The sequence below is a fragment of the Microcaecilia unicolor genome, unplaced genomic scaffold, assembly GCF_901765095.1.
Source record: "Microcaecilia unicolor unplaced genomic scaffold, aMicUni1.1, whole genome shotgun sequence".
In the NCBI taxonomy this organism is placed as follows: Eukaryota; Metazoa; Chordata; class Amphibia; order Gymnophiona; family Siphonopidae; genus Microcaecilia; species Microcaecilia unicolor.
The window spans coordinates 228,786-248,970 of NW_021963021.1; the positions used below are offsets into that span (position 1 = coordinate 228,786).

A 20,185-nucleotide genomic window follows, 5' to 3' on the forward strand; every position below is an offset into this window, starting at 1 on the left:
GCAGAATTGTTTGATGACAAACTATTTCTAGTCCCTCCCTCTTTCAAAACTGCTTTGCTATACCCCATTTTCTCTGAACTGGCCACTAAGGCCCAGAAGCACAAAACCTAATGAGCCAGCAACGTGGTTTTAACACAGTTCTAGCTGGTTTAGCAAGGAAGGAGTACAAGACATACACACAGGGGTTCTCCAAGCTCTTTTCCTGTCACGGTAGCAGCTAACGAAAGTTGTATTAAAGCTATTATAGTGAGCTAATTACTATACAAATGTGCATGCAAAGCGATGCACAGCTGTTTTCCAACCAATGCACAGAAGCAGATCCCTAACTTTAACGGTGAAAGTTTAACGGGAGGTCTGGAGCTGTCAGTCCTGACTGTTCTTGGTAGTAGTCCACAGCCGCAGGGTCTTCTTGTGCAGAAGACGTGAGAGCACAGCACTATATAACTCCCTAGCAGAATGTCAGCAAAGGCTGCAGCACAATTGTAAAAACCCAGCGATCCGTGCCTACAGCACACCTCCATGAGAGAAGAGCAAGGGGAGAGAGGGAGAGGGAACGAGAACAGAAAAGTCTTACTGCCGGCTGCCCTTCCTGTAACCTAGGCTATGAATGAGCAGTCTCAGCAGCCCTGAGCACAAAAAAAAGTTTCACCGGCTTTCATACTCACCTTCTTTGCATGTTTGAAAGCGGTATACAAATGCCATCTGCAGGACAGCTCAACTGTAGACCATGACTGAAAAACCCTCTCCAGCCGGGCACTCCTGTCCCAGACTTTGCCTCTGTGTGCCCTGGAATAACTGGCCAACAAAACCTTCAAGGGGTTAGAAGTGTGAAGTGGCTGTATTGCTGCTGCTGAGGTTGCGATGGTGGTGGGGAGGAAGTGGAAGACCTGATAGAGGCGGGGCCGTTATTCTTGCACTGCTCTATAGCGAGGGCAGGATCAGAGAATATAGCCCGCCCTGTCCTCTCCTCTTTCTCTGATGTTGTAGCCAAGTCCGTTCCTTGTGCTGCAGGCGGCTGAAGGTAAGATCCAGCAGAAAAACAAGGCTACAAACTTCTTTCATACACATAGCTTGTCTGCGTGTATGAAAGACAACTGAAGTAAGCGCAGAGCAGCCACGCTTAGCGATTGACTGCTCTGCACGTGCTCAACTGACCAACTGGCTTTCCCCTATCGCATGCAAGTGTGCCCTGTTCACAAAAGTAGTGAGTAGCTCATTTGCATTCGATTCGCTTTGGGAATCCCTCTGCATTTCTGAATTGGTAATTTTTACCAATTTGGAAATACAGACAGATTCTTTATGGGGACCTCTGTGCATCTGGGCCTGAGGAAGGAAAATTTCTTACCTGATAATTTTCTTTCCTTTAGTTCTTCCAGACTAGTCCAGAACCCCCCCCCCCCCCCCCCCCCTTCAGTCAGCATGTTTTTATACTTATTCTACTTTCGCTCCTCTTCTCTCACTTCAAAAATATTCTATTTTGAATATTCCTATTAGGGTTATCTATGCATCTATAGGTATTTTTTGATCCACTTTTTCAGAAAGCTGGCGTTATAGTGCAAAAGTACCTTGCTGGTACAGGTGCTTCCAGACTTTGACCGGAAACCAGTCTTTGCCACATCCCCTGTCCTAATGTCACAACCAGGTCACAGTTCAGTACAAAACTTGTCTTGGTGAATGTACCAAATATGTGCCAAAATTTGGCATTCAGTGTAAATGTGAACACCATTTGTTTGGCTATTTGAAATACTGAGCATTCTGTGCATGCATGGTGCTTTTCTAGGACAAATCATGAGGAACTACTTAATCTTACGACCTTACCTAACACCTCCTACCTAAATTCCTCTCTCACCCCAGCTTATGATCGACTGTTTTCTTAAATCATGTAATGACGTTCTCATTTCCATACTCTGTAAGCCACATTGAGCCTGCAAAAAGGTGGGAAAATGTGGGGTACAAATACAATAAATAAGTAAATAAATCTGTTTCCATCCACTGGTATTCAGACGCAACCCATTTGTTTGGCAGCAGCGTCAAAAACCTGGATGTGGGAACAGTGTTGTCAAGAAGTGTCAGCTTGTTGGAGCAGCATTGCCTGCAATTTTGTCTCTGAAGGGTCCCCCCTCCCCCACTACAGCTTCCTCCCTGATATTAGTAGCTTCCTATGCAGCCAGGAATCAGATGCATTCAGCACTTGGGCCCAAGGAGTTGTACCACTGGGGATTATGGTGTTGGAATTGCAAAAGCCTCAAGTAGTGACAAAGGAGTCACTTTGGGATGCCATCCAGGTGCTTAATTTCTCTATTTATTACCTTTGTACCCCGCTCTTTCCCACATACATCTATGCTGAAATTAGCTGAAAAATGTGTTGGTAATTTAACTACTGTTACCAAAACTGTGGAAGACCACTGCTAAGTTGCAGTCCTTTTATGATTAGATCTGAGTTGCAATTGAAGGGCTAAGTCCAATGCAACTAATACAGACTTAGCAGGTTATGGAAATAAACCCTTCAATTAGTAAATTAAACCTTGGTTAAGGATAAGAATTTTACAACTAGGAGATTTGAATTCTTGGAAAATCAATTAAGGAAGAATATATTTAGATTTTTGAATTTTCCGAAATCATTTTTGATTTCCATGGTATGGAAATACTTGATGGAGATTTTGTAAGTGCTTTCAGAAGCTTTACCATTTATAGCGAGGATTTATTATCTCTGGTTAAGCCTTCTGTGCCTGGAAATCCAGAGTCAAGCAATTCTTCTCTTCCTGAAATGAACCTGATGGAGGACTACCTCAGTAGTGACTTTTACATTGGAACCAGACCATAACATAGTTCTGCGCTTATTTCCATAATATGGGAGAGTTGTTTTGGGGTCAAAGGTTCAAATTTATCCTGATTTGGTTAGAATGACTCAGAAAAGTCACCAAGTGTTCCTGGCTTTTAAACCTAGAGCCTTGGCCCTCTGTTGCAATTTCCTTGTTCTTGTGTGATAAATTGTGAGGGTAAAACTTAACATGTCCTTTGAACCCAAACAATTGTTGGAATTTATTTCCACTAGGGAGGAACCAAGTATTAAGATAAGAAGTCCTCTTAGGCTGTATAGGTGAGCTTGAGGTGATTTCTCTTGGATAAGTGTTCTTTCAATTAGTTTTTGATTTCTTGTTTTGAAATATTTCCTGACTTCCCCACCTTTTTTCCTATTATAATGTGGATGATTGGTGACACTTTCATTTTATTTTCCACATATGTATTTTTTTTTCTTATTTCTCATGTCACAACTATTTGGTGTGATTGTATTATTGAAAATGATAATAAATGGAAAAAAAATAAATCTTCACTGCCACATTCCCTAGGTCCCTCCTCATGTTGTTCACACCATGATGGGTACCCTAGTACAGATTTTGGTATCTTCAGCAAAGAGGCAAACCTTCTCCTGCTTTAGACTTAGCCTGGCCTCAGAATGACATCCTATAGTATATCTCCTATCAAACTGAGCTCTCTTTTTCATCAAGCACTGCCATTTCCTCCCCTCACCGTCCCCACTGACAGTTTGAACTTCGTGGGTGTGGCTTGGATCTCTTTCAGGGAGAGAAAACTAACAACTTATAGCAGCAGCTTCAGAGAGCATTTTCCATCTCACAGATAGGCTGCAGAGAATACCTTCTCCTGCTTTAGACTTAGCCTGGCCTCAGAATGACATCCTATAGTATATCTCCTATCAAACTGAGCTCTCTTTTTCATCAAGCACTGCCATTTCCTCCCCTCACCCTCCCCACTGACAGTTTGAACTTCGTGGGTGTGGCTTGGATCTCTTTCAGGGAGAGAAAACTAACAACTTATAGCAGCAGCCAGTGTTGCCAGGTGGGCGGTTTTACCGCCCAATTGGGCGGTTTTCTGCGACCCGCCGCGGGAAATTTTTGCCCGCGGCGGGTTGCGGTTTTTTGGGCTGGTTTTTGTGCTTCGGGCGGTTTTTTCGGCCGCGGGGGGGCGGGGTTAGTGACGTTTTTGGGTGGGGTTAATGACGTTTTGGGCGGGGTTAGTGACGTGGGAGGCGGGGCCGATGACGTGGGAGGCGGGGCCGATGACGGGGAGGCGGGGCCGATGACGTGAGAGGCGGGGCCGATGACGGGGAGGCGGGGCCGGTGACGGCGGGGGCGGGGTTGATGACGCGGGGGTGGGGGTGTCAGGGGCGGGGTTTGTGTTTGGGCGGTTTTTGGGCTGTTTTTTGGGCTCCAGTGGGCTGGAAAAAAATTTTCCACCTGGCAACCCTGGCAGCAGCTTCAGAGAGCATTTTCCATCTCACAGATAGGCTGCAGAGAATACCTTCTCCTGCTTTAGACTTAATCCTACCCACCCTACCCCTCTACCCACCCACCCCTAGAGTGACATGTCTTATATAACCTCCCTATCAACCCACTCATTACTTTACCTCACCCATTTCTATTCTTCTATCACCTTCTCCCACTACTCCAACCAGAGTTACACCTAATCACACTGACCACCCTTCAACATCTTCTGTCCTTCTGTGACTGTTCTCTTGTGCTTGACTGCTTAAATATTTTAAATTTAAATGCTTTACTTTTTGTCTATTAGATTGTAAGCTCTTTGAGCAGGGACTGTCTTTCTTCTGTGTTTGTACAGCGCTGCGTACACTTTGTAGCGCTCTAGAAATGTTAAATAGTAGTAGTAGTACCCTAGTACAGATTTTGGTATCTTCAGCAAAGAGGCAAACCTTACCAGATAGCCCCTGGCTATATCGCTTACAAAAATTTGAATGGCCTTCCATTCAACCAGTTCCTAACCTAGTCAGTCATTTTAGGGCCCATACCGAGGGCACTCAGTTGATTTAGAAGTCATCTATGTGAAACTGTGTCAAGAGCTTTGCTAAAAGCTAAGTTCACTGTATCTAGTGCTCTTCCTTGATCCAACTCTCTGGTCGCCTAGTCAGTGAAATTAATCAGATTTGTCTGACAAGACCTGCCTATTTTGTCTTGGGTCCTGCAGTCCATTGGATTCCAAAATCCTCACTATTCTCTTTTTTAGATGCGTTTCTATTAATTTACTTATCACAGAGGTCAGATTAACTGTAGTTCCCTACCTTCTCCTTACTTCCACCTTTGTGGATAAGGGACTACATTCGCCCTCCTCCAACCCTCTGAGACCACGCTCAACTCTAGAGAAGCACTGAAAAGGTCAGACAGCCGAGCCACCAAAACTTCCCTAAGTTCCTTCAGTACCCTTGAATGTATGCCATCTAGCCCCATTGCTTTCTTCACGTTTAGTTTAGCTAGCTCCTCACGAACACAATCCTTTGAAAATAGTTCATACTATACCACACTTCTATTCTTATTTGTGTTTATCTTCTGTGGTTCTAATCCTGACCCTTCATCTATGAACACAGAACAGAAATATTTCTTAAGCAATTTTGCCTTACCGTTATCAGCTTCTACATTTTTCTCCCTTTCACCCTTAAGTACATAAGTATTTGCCACACTGGGACAGACCAAAGGTCTATCAAGCCCAGCATCCTATTTCCAACAGTGGCCAATCCAGATCACAAATATCTGGCGAGATCCCGAAAAAGTTCAATACATTTTATGCTGCTTATCCCAGAAATAAGCAGTGGATTTTCCCCAAGTCAATTTAATAATGGTTTATGGACTTTTCCTTTAGGAAGCGCCCAGACCTTTATAAAACCCTGCTAAGCTAACCGCCTTTACCACATTCTCTGGCAGCGAATTCCAGAGTTCAATTACATGTCGAGTGAAGAAAGATTTTCTCCGATTCGTATTAAATTTACTGCTTTGTAGCTTCATTGCATGCCCCCCTAGTCCTAGTATTTTTGTAAAGAGTAAGCAAATGATTCACGTCTACCCGTTTCACTCCACTCATTATTTTCTATACCTCTGTCATATCTCCCCTCAGCCGTCTTTTCTCCAAGCTGAAGAGCCCTAGACGCTTCAGCCTTTCCTCATAGGGAAGTCGTCTCATCCTCTTTATCATTTTCATCGCCCTTCTCTGTACCTTTTCTAATTCCACTATATCTTTTTTGAGATGTGGTGACCAGAATTGAACACAGTGTTCAAGGTGCAGTCGCACCATGGACCGATACAAAAGCATTATAACGTCCTCCCTTTTGTTTTTCATTCCTTTTCTAATAATACCTAACATTATATTTGCTCTCTTAACCGCCGCAGCACACTGAGCAGAGGGTTTCAATGTATCATCAACATTGACGCCAAGATCCCTTTCTTGGACGGTGACTCCTAACGTGGAACCTTGCATTACGTAGCTATAGTTTGGGTTCCTGTTTCCCACATGCATCACTTTACACTTGCTCACATTAAACGTCATCTGCCATTTAGACGCCCAGTCTCGTAAGGTCCTCTTGTAATTTTTCACAATCCTCTCGCGATTTAACAACTTTGAATAACTTTGTGTCGTCAGCAAATTTAATTATCTCACTACTTGTTCCCATCTCTAGATCATTTATAAATATGTTAAAAAGCAGCGGTCCCAGTACAGACCCCTGAGGAACCCCACGATCTACCCTTCTCCGTTGAGAATGCTGACCATTTAACCCTACTCTCTGTTTTCTATCTTTCAACCAGTTTTTAATCCACAATAGGACACTACCTCCTATCCCATGACTCTCCAATTTCTTCTGGAGTATTTCAAGAGGTAATTTGTCAAACGCCTTTTGAAAATCCAGATACACAATATCAACCGGCTCGCCTTTATCCACATGTTTGTTCACCCCTTCAAAGAAATGCAATAGATTGGTGAGGTAAGATTTCCCTTCACTTAATCTATGTTGGCTTTGTCTCATTAATACATGCTTTTGAATATGCTCTGTTATTTCATTCTTTATAATAGTCTCTACCATTTTGCCCAGCACCGACATCAGGTGCATCTCACAATGCCACTTTTGCATTTCCTCCTATCACTAACATATCTTTAAAAAAAAAAGTCTTGTCCCTCCATTTTACTGTATTAGCTGTTTTTTTTTCCATTTCCATCTTTGATTTCCTGACTACTTTATCAGCTCTTAGCTTTCCCAGATTTTGTCCCCTGTTTTCATTTTTCTGTGATCTGTTGTAGTTTATGAAGACTAACCTCTTTTTCCTAACCTTTTCTGCTGTTAGTTTTGAGAACTAAAGTGGTCTTGTTTTCCTCTTACTTTTATTTACTTTGCTTACAAAAAGATTTGTTCCCTTTAAAATAGATCGTTTCAGTTTTGCCCACTGCTTTCCTACTTCTTCCAGATGTTCCCATGCAGCTAACAACTACTTGAGATAGTCCCCTATCTCAACGAAGTTGTTATTTTTAGTCTAGAACCTTCACGTTTGAATGGATCCTCTCCACGCCTGCCTTAATATTGAATCACACCATCTGGTGATCACTGAATGTCAGATGATCACTCACTATAACATCAAAAATGACCTCCCCATTCATAAGCACAGCCCCATCCCTTGTGGGTTCTATTACCAAACTGCTAGAACAGTTCTTGTTGTAGAAAATACAGGATCTCCCTATTTCTAGACCACCCTACAAAAGGGGTACTTCAATCAGCATCTGGCTTATTACAATCATCTATTAGTAGTACTTCCCCTTTTATAGCTATGTTTTGAATGTCTTCAGTTACATCTGTCGCAATTTCTTCTGACTTTGAAAGAGGCCTGTATATCACACCAATGTAAATACATTTTCCATTCTCTCTTTACAGATTGACCCACAGTGCCTCTTCCTTACCCCGTAAGTCCTGCAATTCTGTCACTTTAATATTATCTTTAACATATAATGCCATTCTCCCTCCCTCCCTCCCTTCCTTTCTTCCTACCCTGTCTAACCTGTCATTGTACTTAGTGACATGAGTTCAGTTTCTGTGATGAACCTGATTGCATTTTGTTTGCATTGTGATCATCTGAATAATATGTTGTAACAGCTTTCTTCTGTTATACCATATTGTCTGGTTAATTTTTCTTGATGTTTTCTATTTCTACATTGTGTCTTTTGGTTTTGAGGATTCTCTGAGGGATCAGTGTTTCCAAATGAGTTAGGTTCATAACTGTCATAGTATACGCAAAACTAACTCCAAAGACTTTCACTATAGAAGTCTTATTTTGGTTGTTTTTTGTTTGGTGGGTTTTTGTGAATTATTTCAATGAGAAGAGCTAGCATATGTCAAATTTTCAATAAATGGACTTTGTACTTTATCACTCCATCCACAGACCTCAGGGCTTTTTACAGTAGGAGAGAAGAGTTTCCAGTAATAGTCTTTAACCTTGACTTTAACAGTATTGCAAAATGTAATTTTCACAGTTTTGTTGTATAGTATTTTGGCTGCAGTTAAAGTAGAGATTGGATTTGTACTCACTTTGTTCCCTTGCTCCTCAGTGTTCAAAGGCAGACTGTTCACAAACTCTCAGTCCCCATACTGAGCCATAGACATTAATCAAGAACAAGTCCTCTCCTGAATAATCTCCAGCAACATTCTGCTCATTATACCATTTCAAAGAGTGTGACATTTTCAAACCATTGCTGGAAAATTTAGAGATCTCTGCTTCCTTCCCATGAGTATATTAGCATTGAATAACTAAGAATATAGAGCCCCATTTTACTTAGAACATAGAGATTGGAATTGAGATATCCTGGTTGGGACATCCTCAATTTTGATGGTATTTTAGAAAAGGCTCTGTGAACGCAGAACATTTTCTAAAATACCTTTATGAGTGCAGTGGCGTAGCCAGACGGCAATTTTTGGGTGGGCCAACAAGTTGGATGGGTGGGCACTAGAGTTGCCAACTTTTTGAAAGAGAAAAAATCTCCAGCCACCTAATACACCCATGCTTTGCCCCTACCCCACCCCACCCCATGCTTCACCTCTACCTTACTCCCAATAACTTCAATGAGGGTAGCAGTGCAGGCTTCAGTGGCCAATTGAGAGCTAAAGGAAGTACAAGGAACTGCACTCTTCTTCAGCCCCCATTGAGCCATGGTCCTCCCAACATACATATGATATTGAAAGCCAAACATTGAACGCCAAACACATTCCGCATCCAGAGAACCTCCTGGCCTTCCATCAACAATGGATGCAGAGCACAGCAAGGACATTTCCCCATAAAACTCACCATACAAAGAAATTCTGGTAATCTCAATAATGGACATGTTGTAAAGTAATTTTTAGAAATCTACAAACAAAATGTCACTCAGAATCTAGAGAAAATCTACCATGCCAGCACTAACTTCCAAAACAAGGATCCTCTACCTGTGAAAAGCAGCTCTAAAATATTGATACATCAAGAAAACTGAACAAGCCAAATTACTACAGAATACTACATAGAAACTTCATGGTGACAGAATACCTCGGGGCCACGCATACAGAACACAAGAGCCAAATACAGAATAAGTTACCACAAACTCTATAAATATAAATTAAACTGAAACCCCAAGAAACCAGACCTTGCATGTAGTACAACACTAGAGAAACAAAAAAGAAAGGCATTTCCTCCTGTGCAAAATATAAAGGTATCACATGCCAGAAGCAGAAGAAGGTGCAGCCTGGTAATGGGCTTTGGGGTCCTCTCCCAGATTTCTTCCCTGGGCCCCAGCCATGTCTGACATATGCTAAATCTGACATAGACTAATCACAAAATAGAAATAAAAATAATTTTTTGTACCTTTTTTTTGTCTGGTCATTTTATTTTTCATATCATATTGGTCCCAGTCTCTGGTTTCTGCTTCCCTGTGTCTTTCCTGTCCATTTGACATTTCTTCTGTCTCCATGTCCACTCTCCATCTCCCATTTCTGTGTCCATATATTTCCTTATCCAGAATCTCCCGTGTTCATATCCCGGCATCCATCATCATTCCTTTGTGCACCCTTGTACCCCATGCCAGCATCTCCCATCTGTGTTCCTATTCTCCCTCTTGTCTGGTATCTCCCCTCTGTGTCCATTATATCTCTATTCCCATATCTCCCCCCCCCCCCCCATGTCCATTGTATCTCTATTCCCATATCTTCCTCCCCACCCCCGTGTCAGGCATTGCCCCTATGTGCCCATATGCCATCCCAATACAGCATCTCATCTGTGTCCCTATCCCCATGCTCCCATCCAATGCTCATCATCTCCCTTCTGTTTCTTTGTACCTCTCTATGTCCCCTTTCTCCCTCCCACACACCAATGTGTTCCTTTCCTCTCTAACCCACTCCAACCAGCAAATCTCCTCTCTTCCCTCTCCCTTATGCATCTGGTTCATTCTCCACTGTGGGTTCAGCATTTGACCCCCCTATTCCTTTATCTCCTTGATCCAACATCCCTCTCCCTTTCCTCTAACACTAACCCCTCCCCTTCTCATAGGTCCAGTACTTCTCTCCCTTCGTTCTAGCCCCCCTTGCAAGTCCACATCTCTACCCCTTCCCTCCAGCCTTCCCCTGCATATCCAGCACCTCTCTCCCTTTGCTGCAGCCTCCCTTGCATGCCCAGCATCTCTCCCCCTTCCCGCCTGCCCTCCCCCACATATCCATTACCTCTCTCCCTACCCTCCCACACCCTCACCCAGCACATCTCTCCCTTCTCTCCCTCCTACATATCCTGCACCTCTCTCCATTTGCTCCAGCACCTCTCTCCCTTCCCTCCCACCCACATATCCAGCAACTCTCTTCCCCTACATATCCAGCAACTCTATCCCTTCCCTCCCCCACAGTTCCACATCTCTATTCCTTCCCTCCAGCACCTCCTTACATGCCCAGCACCTCTCTCCCTTCTCTCCAACCTCCCAGCCACAAGCATGCATGTCCAGGGCCCCTCCCCTCCAACCCCCATGTCCAGTGCCTCTCTCCCCTCCCACAGTTCCGGCACCACCACCTCCGTGTCTTCCTTACCCGCCCCCCATCCTTGCCACGGCACTTGCTCATTCTATCATCGCCGCTCAGCAGGAACTCCAAACAGCGCTGTGTCAGAGCCTTCCTCGCCCAGCAGGAACTCCAAACAGCGCTGTGTCGGAGCCTTCCTCTCTGCCACGTCCCACCCAGCCTGCATAAACAGGAAGTTGCGTGAGATGCGGCAGAGGGGAAGGCTCTGACACAGGGCTGTTTGGAGTTCCTGCTGGGCGGCGATGATAGAGTGAGCAAGCGCTGCAGCAAGGATGGGGGGTGGGTAAGAAAGATGTGAAAGTGCCGGAACTGCAGGAAGGGTGAGAGGTGCTGGACATGCGAGGGTGCATGGAAGGGAAGAGGCGCTGTGCTGGACATGTGGGAGTGAGGTTGGAGGGGGAAGGGAGGGAATGTTTTGGTTTGGGTGTAGCACTTCTGGGTGGACCTGAACCAAGACTGGATGGGCCTAGGCCCACCCATAGCTACGCCCCTGCATTAGTGCGCATGTGTTTTCTGGCATGTGCAGCAGGAACAGCCATTTAAAAAATGTAATATGTTGAAAAGTGAATAGTATGAAACCAGCAGCTTCCAAGTGAAGATGTTGGCAGACATGAAAGTGGTGGCACAGCTTCCACATGTAGTTGCTGCATTTTACAAATCTACACATATATAGTGCCACCATTTAAGTTGTGAGGCTACAATTTTAATTTGATTTCATTTTGGAAGTAATCAATATAGAAATAAAATAAAACATGGAAAAAATAAGATGATACCTTTTTTTATTGGACATAACTTAATACATTTTTTGATTAGCCCTTATTTGGATGAGTATGTGTTCACACGTGTGGAGCCTTCTTATATGCATCATTATCAAGTATGTGAACCTCTTCATATATGCACAATAAAATATGTATGTTCCTTATATTTCCATATCTGCATGCTCCGCAAGTACAGTGCATGTAGTTGCGGACATCCAGGTACGGGAAATATAAGGAAAATTCATAGTGATAAATACAGTAACAAGGACATGTTTGTCACAGAACTGCCGAAGGACGTCCCTCTTACAGGCCCACCGTCCTTCAGTGAGTCTAATAAGATGGACGTCCTTCGGCAGTTCTGTGACAAACACGTCCTTGTTACTGTATTTATCACTATGAATTTTCATTATATTTCCCGTACCTGGATGTTTGCAACTACATACACTGTACTTGCGGAACAACCAGGTACATCAGAGCAGTCCAAAGTATAGTAATAAGGACGTCTTTCTCGTAGTACCGGCAAAGGACGTTGATATGATAAATTGTCAAGTACAGTGAATGTTTTAGGGACATCCTTTCGTGGTTCTGGAAGATGGGCGTCCTTTTTACTATACTTTGCGTCCCTGATTTGGGTGTTTTGCACTGCGATAATGGAATGTCTAAGGACGTCCATACTATTTTTTCGATTATGCCTACCTGATTTTGGCCGACTTTGTGAGGGCGTCCTAATTCATACTTGGACAACCTTCGAAAATGCCCCTCTTAATGTCCATGTGATTACCCTGTCTCTTTAAAAGGTACAGTCCTTGGTGATTGCAAGGATGATTACACTTCGAAACTATGTAGATAATCTTGTAACCTGGATACAGAAATGCCATAACTGTGGGCATTAATGGTTAGTATATTTGACTATTATTACACCGTGGGGATACTTAAAGATAAACTGGAGCTGATATATTACAAACTCTATTACACAAATATGCTCCAGAGCACTATTTTCACTATATGAAAATATTTATTTTAGTTGCTAATTAAATATAAAGCATACAAATAATATCACTCTAGCCTCATTCATACCAATCAATCCATTCATACTTCTCACTCAACTCACTATCAGATTAAACAATCTTAACAAACAAGTCCAGTGTAGTCTTATCCAGAAGCCAATGATCCAGCTAAGGTATCAATTACAGAAGAAACACCACATTCATTGATCCAAAATTGTATGTAGTCAGTTAGTCTTCTAAATGCAACAACTTTGGGAAGCTTGCCAGGTGCCATTGGCCTGGATTGGCCGCTGTCGTGGACAGGATGCTGGGCTCGATGGACCCTTGGTCTTTTCCCAGTATGGCATTACTTATGTAACTTCATACAAATCATTGTTTCACTGCAGTTCCATGTAAAGCAGCTAATCTGCAACACTACTATGGTTGTCTGGTCACTTGGTACGTGAATTCCATCAGCTAGACAAATTAGCAAGTTCACAATATATTTGTTCTCCAATTCAGAACTGCATTTAGATTCTTCTTCAGGAGGAACAAGCAAAATCCCGGAGGGATAACATCTAAACCTCGCCCACTACAAACGTCGACCTAGAGCCAAATATTGAGTATAATTTTATTTATTTATTTATTTAGATCATTTATACCCCGCTTTTTACCACATAAAGCAGCCTCTAAGCGGCTTACAATGAACCAAAGAAACAATTACAATGACACAAATTAGCAGTTAGCATATAAGTGCCCTGACAGGGAGATGATCAAACGTAAATGTGGGCGCTAGAGGCCACTATCGCCACACTAGTGCTGCATTTACCTCGCAGAATTATCAGAGGGCTCTTGTGCAGGAAACAACGAGCGCATCATGGAATATCACAGAGCTCATTGGTATTCCCCTCTCTTGGTCAGAGAACTGCACTCTGGTCCTTCTGCGCTGCTTCCACCTTAACCCTACACCAGCTCGGAGCTGGTGTTAAGTTTAAGGGGAGAGCCTCCCCCCTACTCTGACATATGGAAGTTAAGCCCTGCCCCATGCATCCCAGGATGCACTGGGCAGAGTTGCGCACTGCCATTTTGAAGTGGCTCTCACTGAGGATGAGGGAGTGCTAGTCCCTCCTCCAAAGGTACTGGGGAGATGTTTGGGTTGGGGGAGACTCTACCACTAGCCCACCAGGGAATGCTTTTTTTGGGAGGGTCAGGTTAGGCCCCCCCTGTCATGGGTCATACTGGACCCACAGCAGCGGCCAAGGGGGTGGAGTGAGACAGAGGTCCCATTGGACCAGCAGGGTGGGCATTTGTTCAAAAGTTGTGCTTAATGGATGCGCCAGGCACCATTCACCCGCTTTGCTCCCTCATAATAGAAGCTAATAGCATGCATATCATTTGCATACTATTAGTTTTCATCATGAGAGAGTTAGGGTGCTGCTTTGGCGCCAGAGTTTTGATCATTGGGCCATTATTCAGGATTCTAGAAATTGAGTACACAAAATCCATAGTGTGTAGTTTCAACGGGTATGGCTGGATCAGGGCATGCCCACGACTTATGCATAAGTGTTATAGCGTACTCGCAGTTGTGTTTCTAACTGACAGCAGTTAGCCACGAGCATTTACACCAACCATTGAGCTAGCGTAAGAATTCACATCCAAAGTTAGGTGAGTAACTGCAGACTTAGGCTAGTAGTTTATAATGGTTAATTCCAGACTCCGCCCCTTCTGCCTCGCATCACCATATGCCTGGAACAGCCTTCCCGAGCCCATACGTCATGCGCCCTCCCTGCCCATCTTCAAGTCCTTACTCAAAGCCCATCTCTTCTCAGTTGCTTTTGGCGCATAACCACCTTCCCCACTCATGATACCTACACTGACTACATAATTTGTAACCTTTAGATTGTAAGCTCTTTGGAGCAGGGACGGTCCTTCCCCATGTTAAACTTGTACAGCGCTGCGTAACCCTGGCAGCGCTATAGAAATGCTAAGTAGTAGTAGTAGTAGTTATTATGCATGCAATTGCCAATATAGAATCTGCTTAGTGCACATCATCCTGGCACTTGACTTTGGGGCAATCTGTAGAAAATTACTTCCTAAGGGGGTAATTTTATAAGCATATACCTATGTGAAAAGACCAAGAAAAGCCCATATATGAAATAGGCCTCAGAACTGCCTTCAGTAGTGAAGCTGGTATAAATTTATATGTGTAATCTATACATGTACCTGCATATTTTATAAAATATATACATTTTGCGTCTGTTCTGCTCAAATTGGACCTTGGGAAATGCCTGTGCATAGCCTATGTAAAAGTGTAGGCAGTTTTGGAGGCATGTATTTTTTACATGTGTTTATCCCCTTACAGTTTTATAAGAGCTCTTTTCCACATGTAAAGCATGCTTTGCTTGTGGAAAATACTTGATAAAATTACTTCCTAAATATTGGAGGTTTTTTATATCCCAAAGTATTCTCGTAAAAAGAAATAAAGTGAAATAGTTATCTATAGATTTTACTTCTGAGGTAAATTCCAAATTTGCCACCCTGTTTACTAAGCAGTGCGGCAGTGCCGACAGCCCATTCAAAGTGAATGGGCATGTCAGCATTAGCGCACCGGCAGCTGTTAGTGTGGCTTAGTAAATAGGGGGATGATTAGAAAAAAGGATTTATGGTTTTAAATCTTAAATTTAACAAGCAAATATTTGTTTTAAGAATGTACGATAAATTTATAATAAGAAAATTCAGAGTGGGTTTAAAGACCTGGCTGTGTATAAAAGCTTACGGACACCCACCGGACCCCATGCATAGGTAGTACAGATCAGTATCTGCTTCCTTTCCATCACTGGCTTGCATTAGCTTGGATCTTTTGGGCCTCTGCCTGCACCCCAAAGTTGCCTTCTTACCCCTCTCGCTGTCCTGAAACTTGATGGTATTTTCTTCCTTCTTCAGTCTGCACTCTTTGCTTTTGAAAAACATTTTGTTTGGCTTGCCTGAAAGGCAGTCTATTAAGTCAGATAAACATAAAAATGCCTGCCAATGTATGTGTATTATATTTCAAGATTTATATTTTACTTTGGCAATGTCGTGGGGTGCTTGAGTTTTCCGCTTGCTGGCGGATCTTCTCTCCGATATAAAATGTCACACATGTATATCTTTGGGGGGGGTGGGGGTTAAGAAGTTCTTTTAATTATTAGTTACAGGTTAGTTAATGGAGATGAGCAACATCAAGGCAAGATTTGCATAATCTTCATGAAGTATCCAGGTAGCTTGGTAATGGAGAGCAGATTTGTTTTTCCAAAAGCTTGCAATCAATTCATTTGTGTGTACGTTTTCTTCTAGGAACTTGGAATGTCTAAACCTTTTACTGAACACTGGTGCAGATTTCAATAAAAAGGACAAATTTGGAAGGTAAAGTGTATTGTCTTAATTATGAACCTCTTTTACCAAACCACGCTAGCGATTCCTGCACTGTAATACCGATAAAGCCCTATATTCTTTATTTTTTGTTTCCCTATATTTGGATAAGCAGATATGCTTACTTGTACTTTAAAAAATAATTTTACTGAACAGAAATAATAAAATGGTTTCACATTGACACTCTTGTGTTCTAACTATACAAAATTCACATTATACTTACTATATCAATCTACTTGATAAGTACAAAGTATCCTATTTTCTACATGTAGGACTAGATTCCATCGGTGCCGAAATAAAATATGCCTAAGTGTATTCTACAAAGTATGCCTTAATTTAGGCTTACTTTATAGAATAAGTCTAAATTCTCTGAGGTTGCTTGTTCTCACATGTGGGTGACGTCCATGGCAGCCTCAGGTCTGGAAAATCTTCCTAGCAACAAAAGTTGCTAAAGCCTTTGAGCGCGTGGGTGCGCGCACATCTTCCTGCCCATTGCGCAAGAGTCCCATTTCAGTATTCTTTTTTCTGCAGTCAGAAGCAGCTGTTTACGGCGGTTCTGTTGCCCCAGAAAAGAAGAGCCTTCAACTTAGTCGGCTTTTTTGCCAATTTTTTCTTCGTTTTAGTTCGTGTGCAGCTCGTGTTTGAGCTGTTCCGTTTTTTCTTTAAAAAAAAAAGTTTCCTTTATTTTCCTTAGTTTATCCCTCAAGTAAGTTTCCTTTCGTTTCCGTAAGGGGTTTTCCCTTTTTTGTGTGCCCTTTTTTTGGCACCATTGCGAGTTTTGATTTTGCCACCGCTATTTTTCCATCGATGACATCGAGGATCGCCAGCGGCTTCAAGAAGTGCACTTGGTGCAACCGGGCAATCTCAGGCACCGACCCTCACGCGTGGTGTATCCAGTGCCTTGGGGCTGAACATCGCCCCGATGCGTGTAAGTGACACAAGCATCGAGACAAGCGCAACGGGAACGCCTGTTTGGAGCTTTGCCCGGTACTTCGGCGTTGACAGCGGTACCGAGGTCGGCGGCGGTGTCGATGTTGGCACCGGAGAGTGCATCGACCTCAGGAGCGCAGGTAATGGCTGTCCAGAGACCATCACACGCTGGCAGCAGTGAGCCATCGAGTGGGTCTCCACCTGCCTCGAGAGTTTCTGCGTTACAGGCCCATCGGGACCGACCCCTTTCGGGCCCGACCCCGAGGAGGCGTGTGGATTCCACGTCCTCGTTGGTACCAAGGGGTACCGGTGACGTGCCTCGAGCGAAGGCAAAGAAACACCGTCATCGGTCCCCTTCTCGTCACGGTACCGAGAGCTCTGGGGTGTAGAGAGAATCAGCACCTGTGAAGCGTCGACGCCGGGAGGACCGCTCACCCTCCATACAGGAGGTGTCGATGCGCCGGTCTCCGGACAGCCCGGTACCGCCTCCTTGTCCTCGGCAGATTCTGGCCTCGACTCCTGCACCGATTCCACAGCCTTTCTCGACAGACACTCTTGACGAGCGCCTCCGAGCCATTCTTCCAGGGCTCCTGGAAGGGCTGCTGCGACCGTCTGTTCCGGTACTGGGGGTGCTTGCGCCTACGGTACCGTCGATAGATGCGGCGGCTGGCTCCCCGCCTGTGGTGAGGCCTTCGACGACGGTGCTGCTTGCGGCATTGGCCTCAGCTGCCACCCAAGTTGACTCTCCATCGACATCGTTGGAGGGAGCTTCATCGCCGCCAGCATGGGAGTCAACTTCTCGGCATCACCATCGAGGACATAGCTCCTCGGCGTCGAGATGGGCTCGGCTTCGGACTGCAGTCAGAGAACTCCTGTCCGATACTGAAGGAGAGGCCTCGTGGGAGGCAGAGGAAGACCCAAGATATTTCTCTTCTGAGGAGTCTTGTGGCCTTCCCTCTGACCCTACTCCTTCGCCAGAGTGTCTCCCCCGGAGAGTTTGTCTTCCTCATCCTTTGTGCGGGAAATGTCTATGGCCATTCCTTTCCCGGTGGTAACTGAGGATGAGCCCAGGGCCGAGATGTTCAAGGTCCTAGACTATCCTTCGCCGCCTAAGGAGTCATCCACTGTTCCTCTACATAATGTCCTCAAACAGACGTTGTTAAGGAACTGGATGAAACCATTATCTAACCCCACCATTCCTATGAAGGTTGAGTCCCAGTATCAGATTCACGGGGACCCGGAGTTGATGAGGGCCCAGTTGCCTCATGACTCTGGGGTTGTGGATTCCGCTCTCAAGAGAGCCAAAAGTACGAGAGATTTTGCCTCGGCGCCCCCGGGACGGGAAGCTCGGACTTTGGACTCTTTTGGGAGGAAGGCCTACCAGTCAGCTGTGCTCATCTCCAAAATTCAGTCTTACCAGCTGTACACAAGTATTCACTTGCGGAACAATGTGAAGCAACTGGCAGACTTGGTCGATCAGCTCCCTTCGGAGCAGGCCAAGCCTTTTCAGGAGGTGGTCAGGCAGCTGAAGGCGTGTCGTAAATTCCTGTCCAGGGGTACTTACAATTCTTTTGATGTGGCGTCCAGAGCTGCTGCTCAGGGTATAGTGATGTGCAGACTCTCATGGCTGCGTGCCTCTGACCTCGACAGTCGGGTCCAGCAGCAGCTTGCGGATGTTCCTTGCCGGGGGGATAATATTTTCGGCGAGAAAGTCGAACAGGTCATAGAGCAGCTCCACCAGCGGGAAACCGCATTCGACAAACTCTCTCACTGGGCACCTTCAGCTTCTACCTCATCAGGTAGACGTTTTTACGGGGGAAGGAGGCATGCTCCCTATGCTTACAATAAGCGTAGGTACAATCCACCTTCCTGCCAGCCTGCTCAGGCTCAACCCCAGCGCACTCGTTCATGTCAACAGCGTGCGCTTCGACAGGCCCCTGCAGTTCCCCAGCAAAAGCAAGGGACAGACTTTTGACTGGCTCCAGGCGAACATAGCCGCAATAAAAGTGTCCGTCCAGGACGATCTACCGGTCGTGGGGAGGTTAAAATTTTTTCACCAAAGGTGGCCTCTTGTAACCTCCGATCGGTGGATTCTTCAAATAGTTCGGCGGGGATACTCCCTCAATTTGATATCTGAACCTCCAAATTGCCCACCGGGAGCTCAGTCCTTCAGCTTCCAGCACAGGCAGGTATTTTCAGAGGAACTCTCCGCTCTTCTCAACGCCAATGCGGTCGAGCCCGTGCCACCGGGGCAAAAAGGGCTGGGATTCTTTTCCAGGTACTTCCTTGTGCAAAAGAAAACGGGGGATGCGTCCCATCCTAGACCTAAGGGCCCTGAACTAATATCTGATTTGAGAAAAGTTCAGGATGCTTTCCCTGGACACCCTTCTTCCCATGATTCAGGGAAACAACTGGCTATTCTCCCTGGACTTAAAGGATGCTTATACACACATCCCGATACTGCCAGCTCACAGGTAGTATCTTGGATTCCGTCTGGGAACACAGCACTTTCAGTATTGTGTACTGCTTTTTGGGCTCGCCTCTGCGCCCCCCGGGTGTTCACCAAATGCCTGGCGGTCGTTGCAGCGTCTCTACGCAGGCTGGGAGTGCATGTGTTCCCTTATCTCGACGATTGGCTGGTAAAGAACACCTCGGAGACAGGAGCTCTACAGTACATGCAGATGACTATTCAACTCCTGGAGCTACTGGGGTTTGCCATAAATTACCCAAAGTCCCACCTTCTTCCAGTTCAGAGACTAGAGTTCATAGGAGCCCTGCTGGACTCGCAGACAGCTCATGCCTACCTTCCCGAAGCAAGGGCAGACAATCTTCTGTCGCTGGTTTCCTTGGCCAGAGCGTCTCAGCAGATCACAGCTCGGCAGATGTTGAGACTTCTGGGCCATATGGCCTCCGCAGTTCATGTTACTCCCATGGCCCCTCTTCACATGAAATCAGCTCAATGGACCCTAGCTTCCCAGTGGTATCAAGCTGCTGGGGATCTAGAGGATGCAGTCCAGTTGTCCACCGCTTTTCACAATTCCCTGATATGGTGGACAATTCGCTCCAATTTGATCTTGGGACGTCCCTTCCAAATTCCTCAGCCTCAAAAAGTGCTGACTACGGATGCATCTTTCCTAGGGTGGGGAGCTCATGTAGATGGGCTCCACACTCAGGGAGCTTGGTCCCTTCAGGAAACAGGTCTTCAGATCAATCTCCTGGAGTTGCGAGTG

General features: G+C 44.9%; 1 protein-coding gene across 1 annotated transcript in view; it reads left to right on the forward strand.

Moving 5' to 3' along the window:
- The window catches only part of LOC115458763 (serine/threonine-protein phosphatase 6 regulatory ankyrin repeat subunit A), a gene marked incomplete at its 3' end in the record, with an annotated part of 235,790 nt that overhangs the window by 117,095 nt on the left and 98,510 nt on the right, over positions 1-20,185 (forward strand). The window contains 1 exon segment of the mRNA XM_030188574.1: positions 15,951-16,019. Within this exon segment, the coding sequence (XP_030044434.1) occupies positions 15,951-16,019 (69 nt within the window).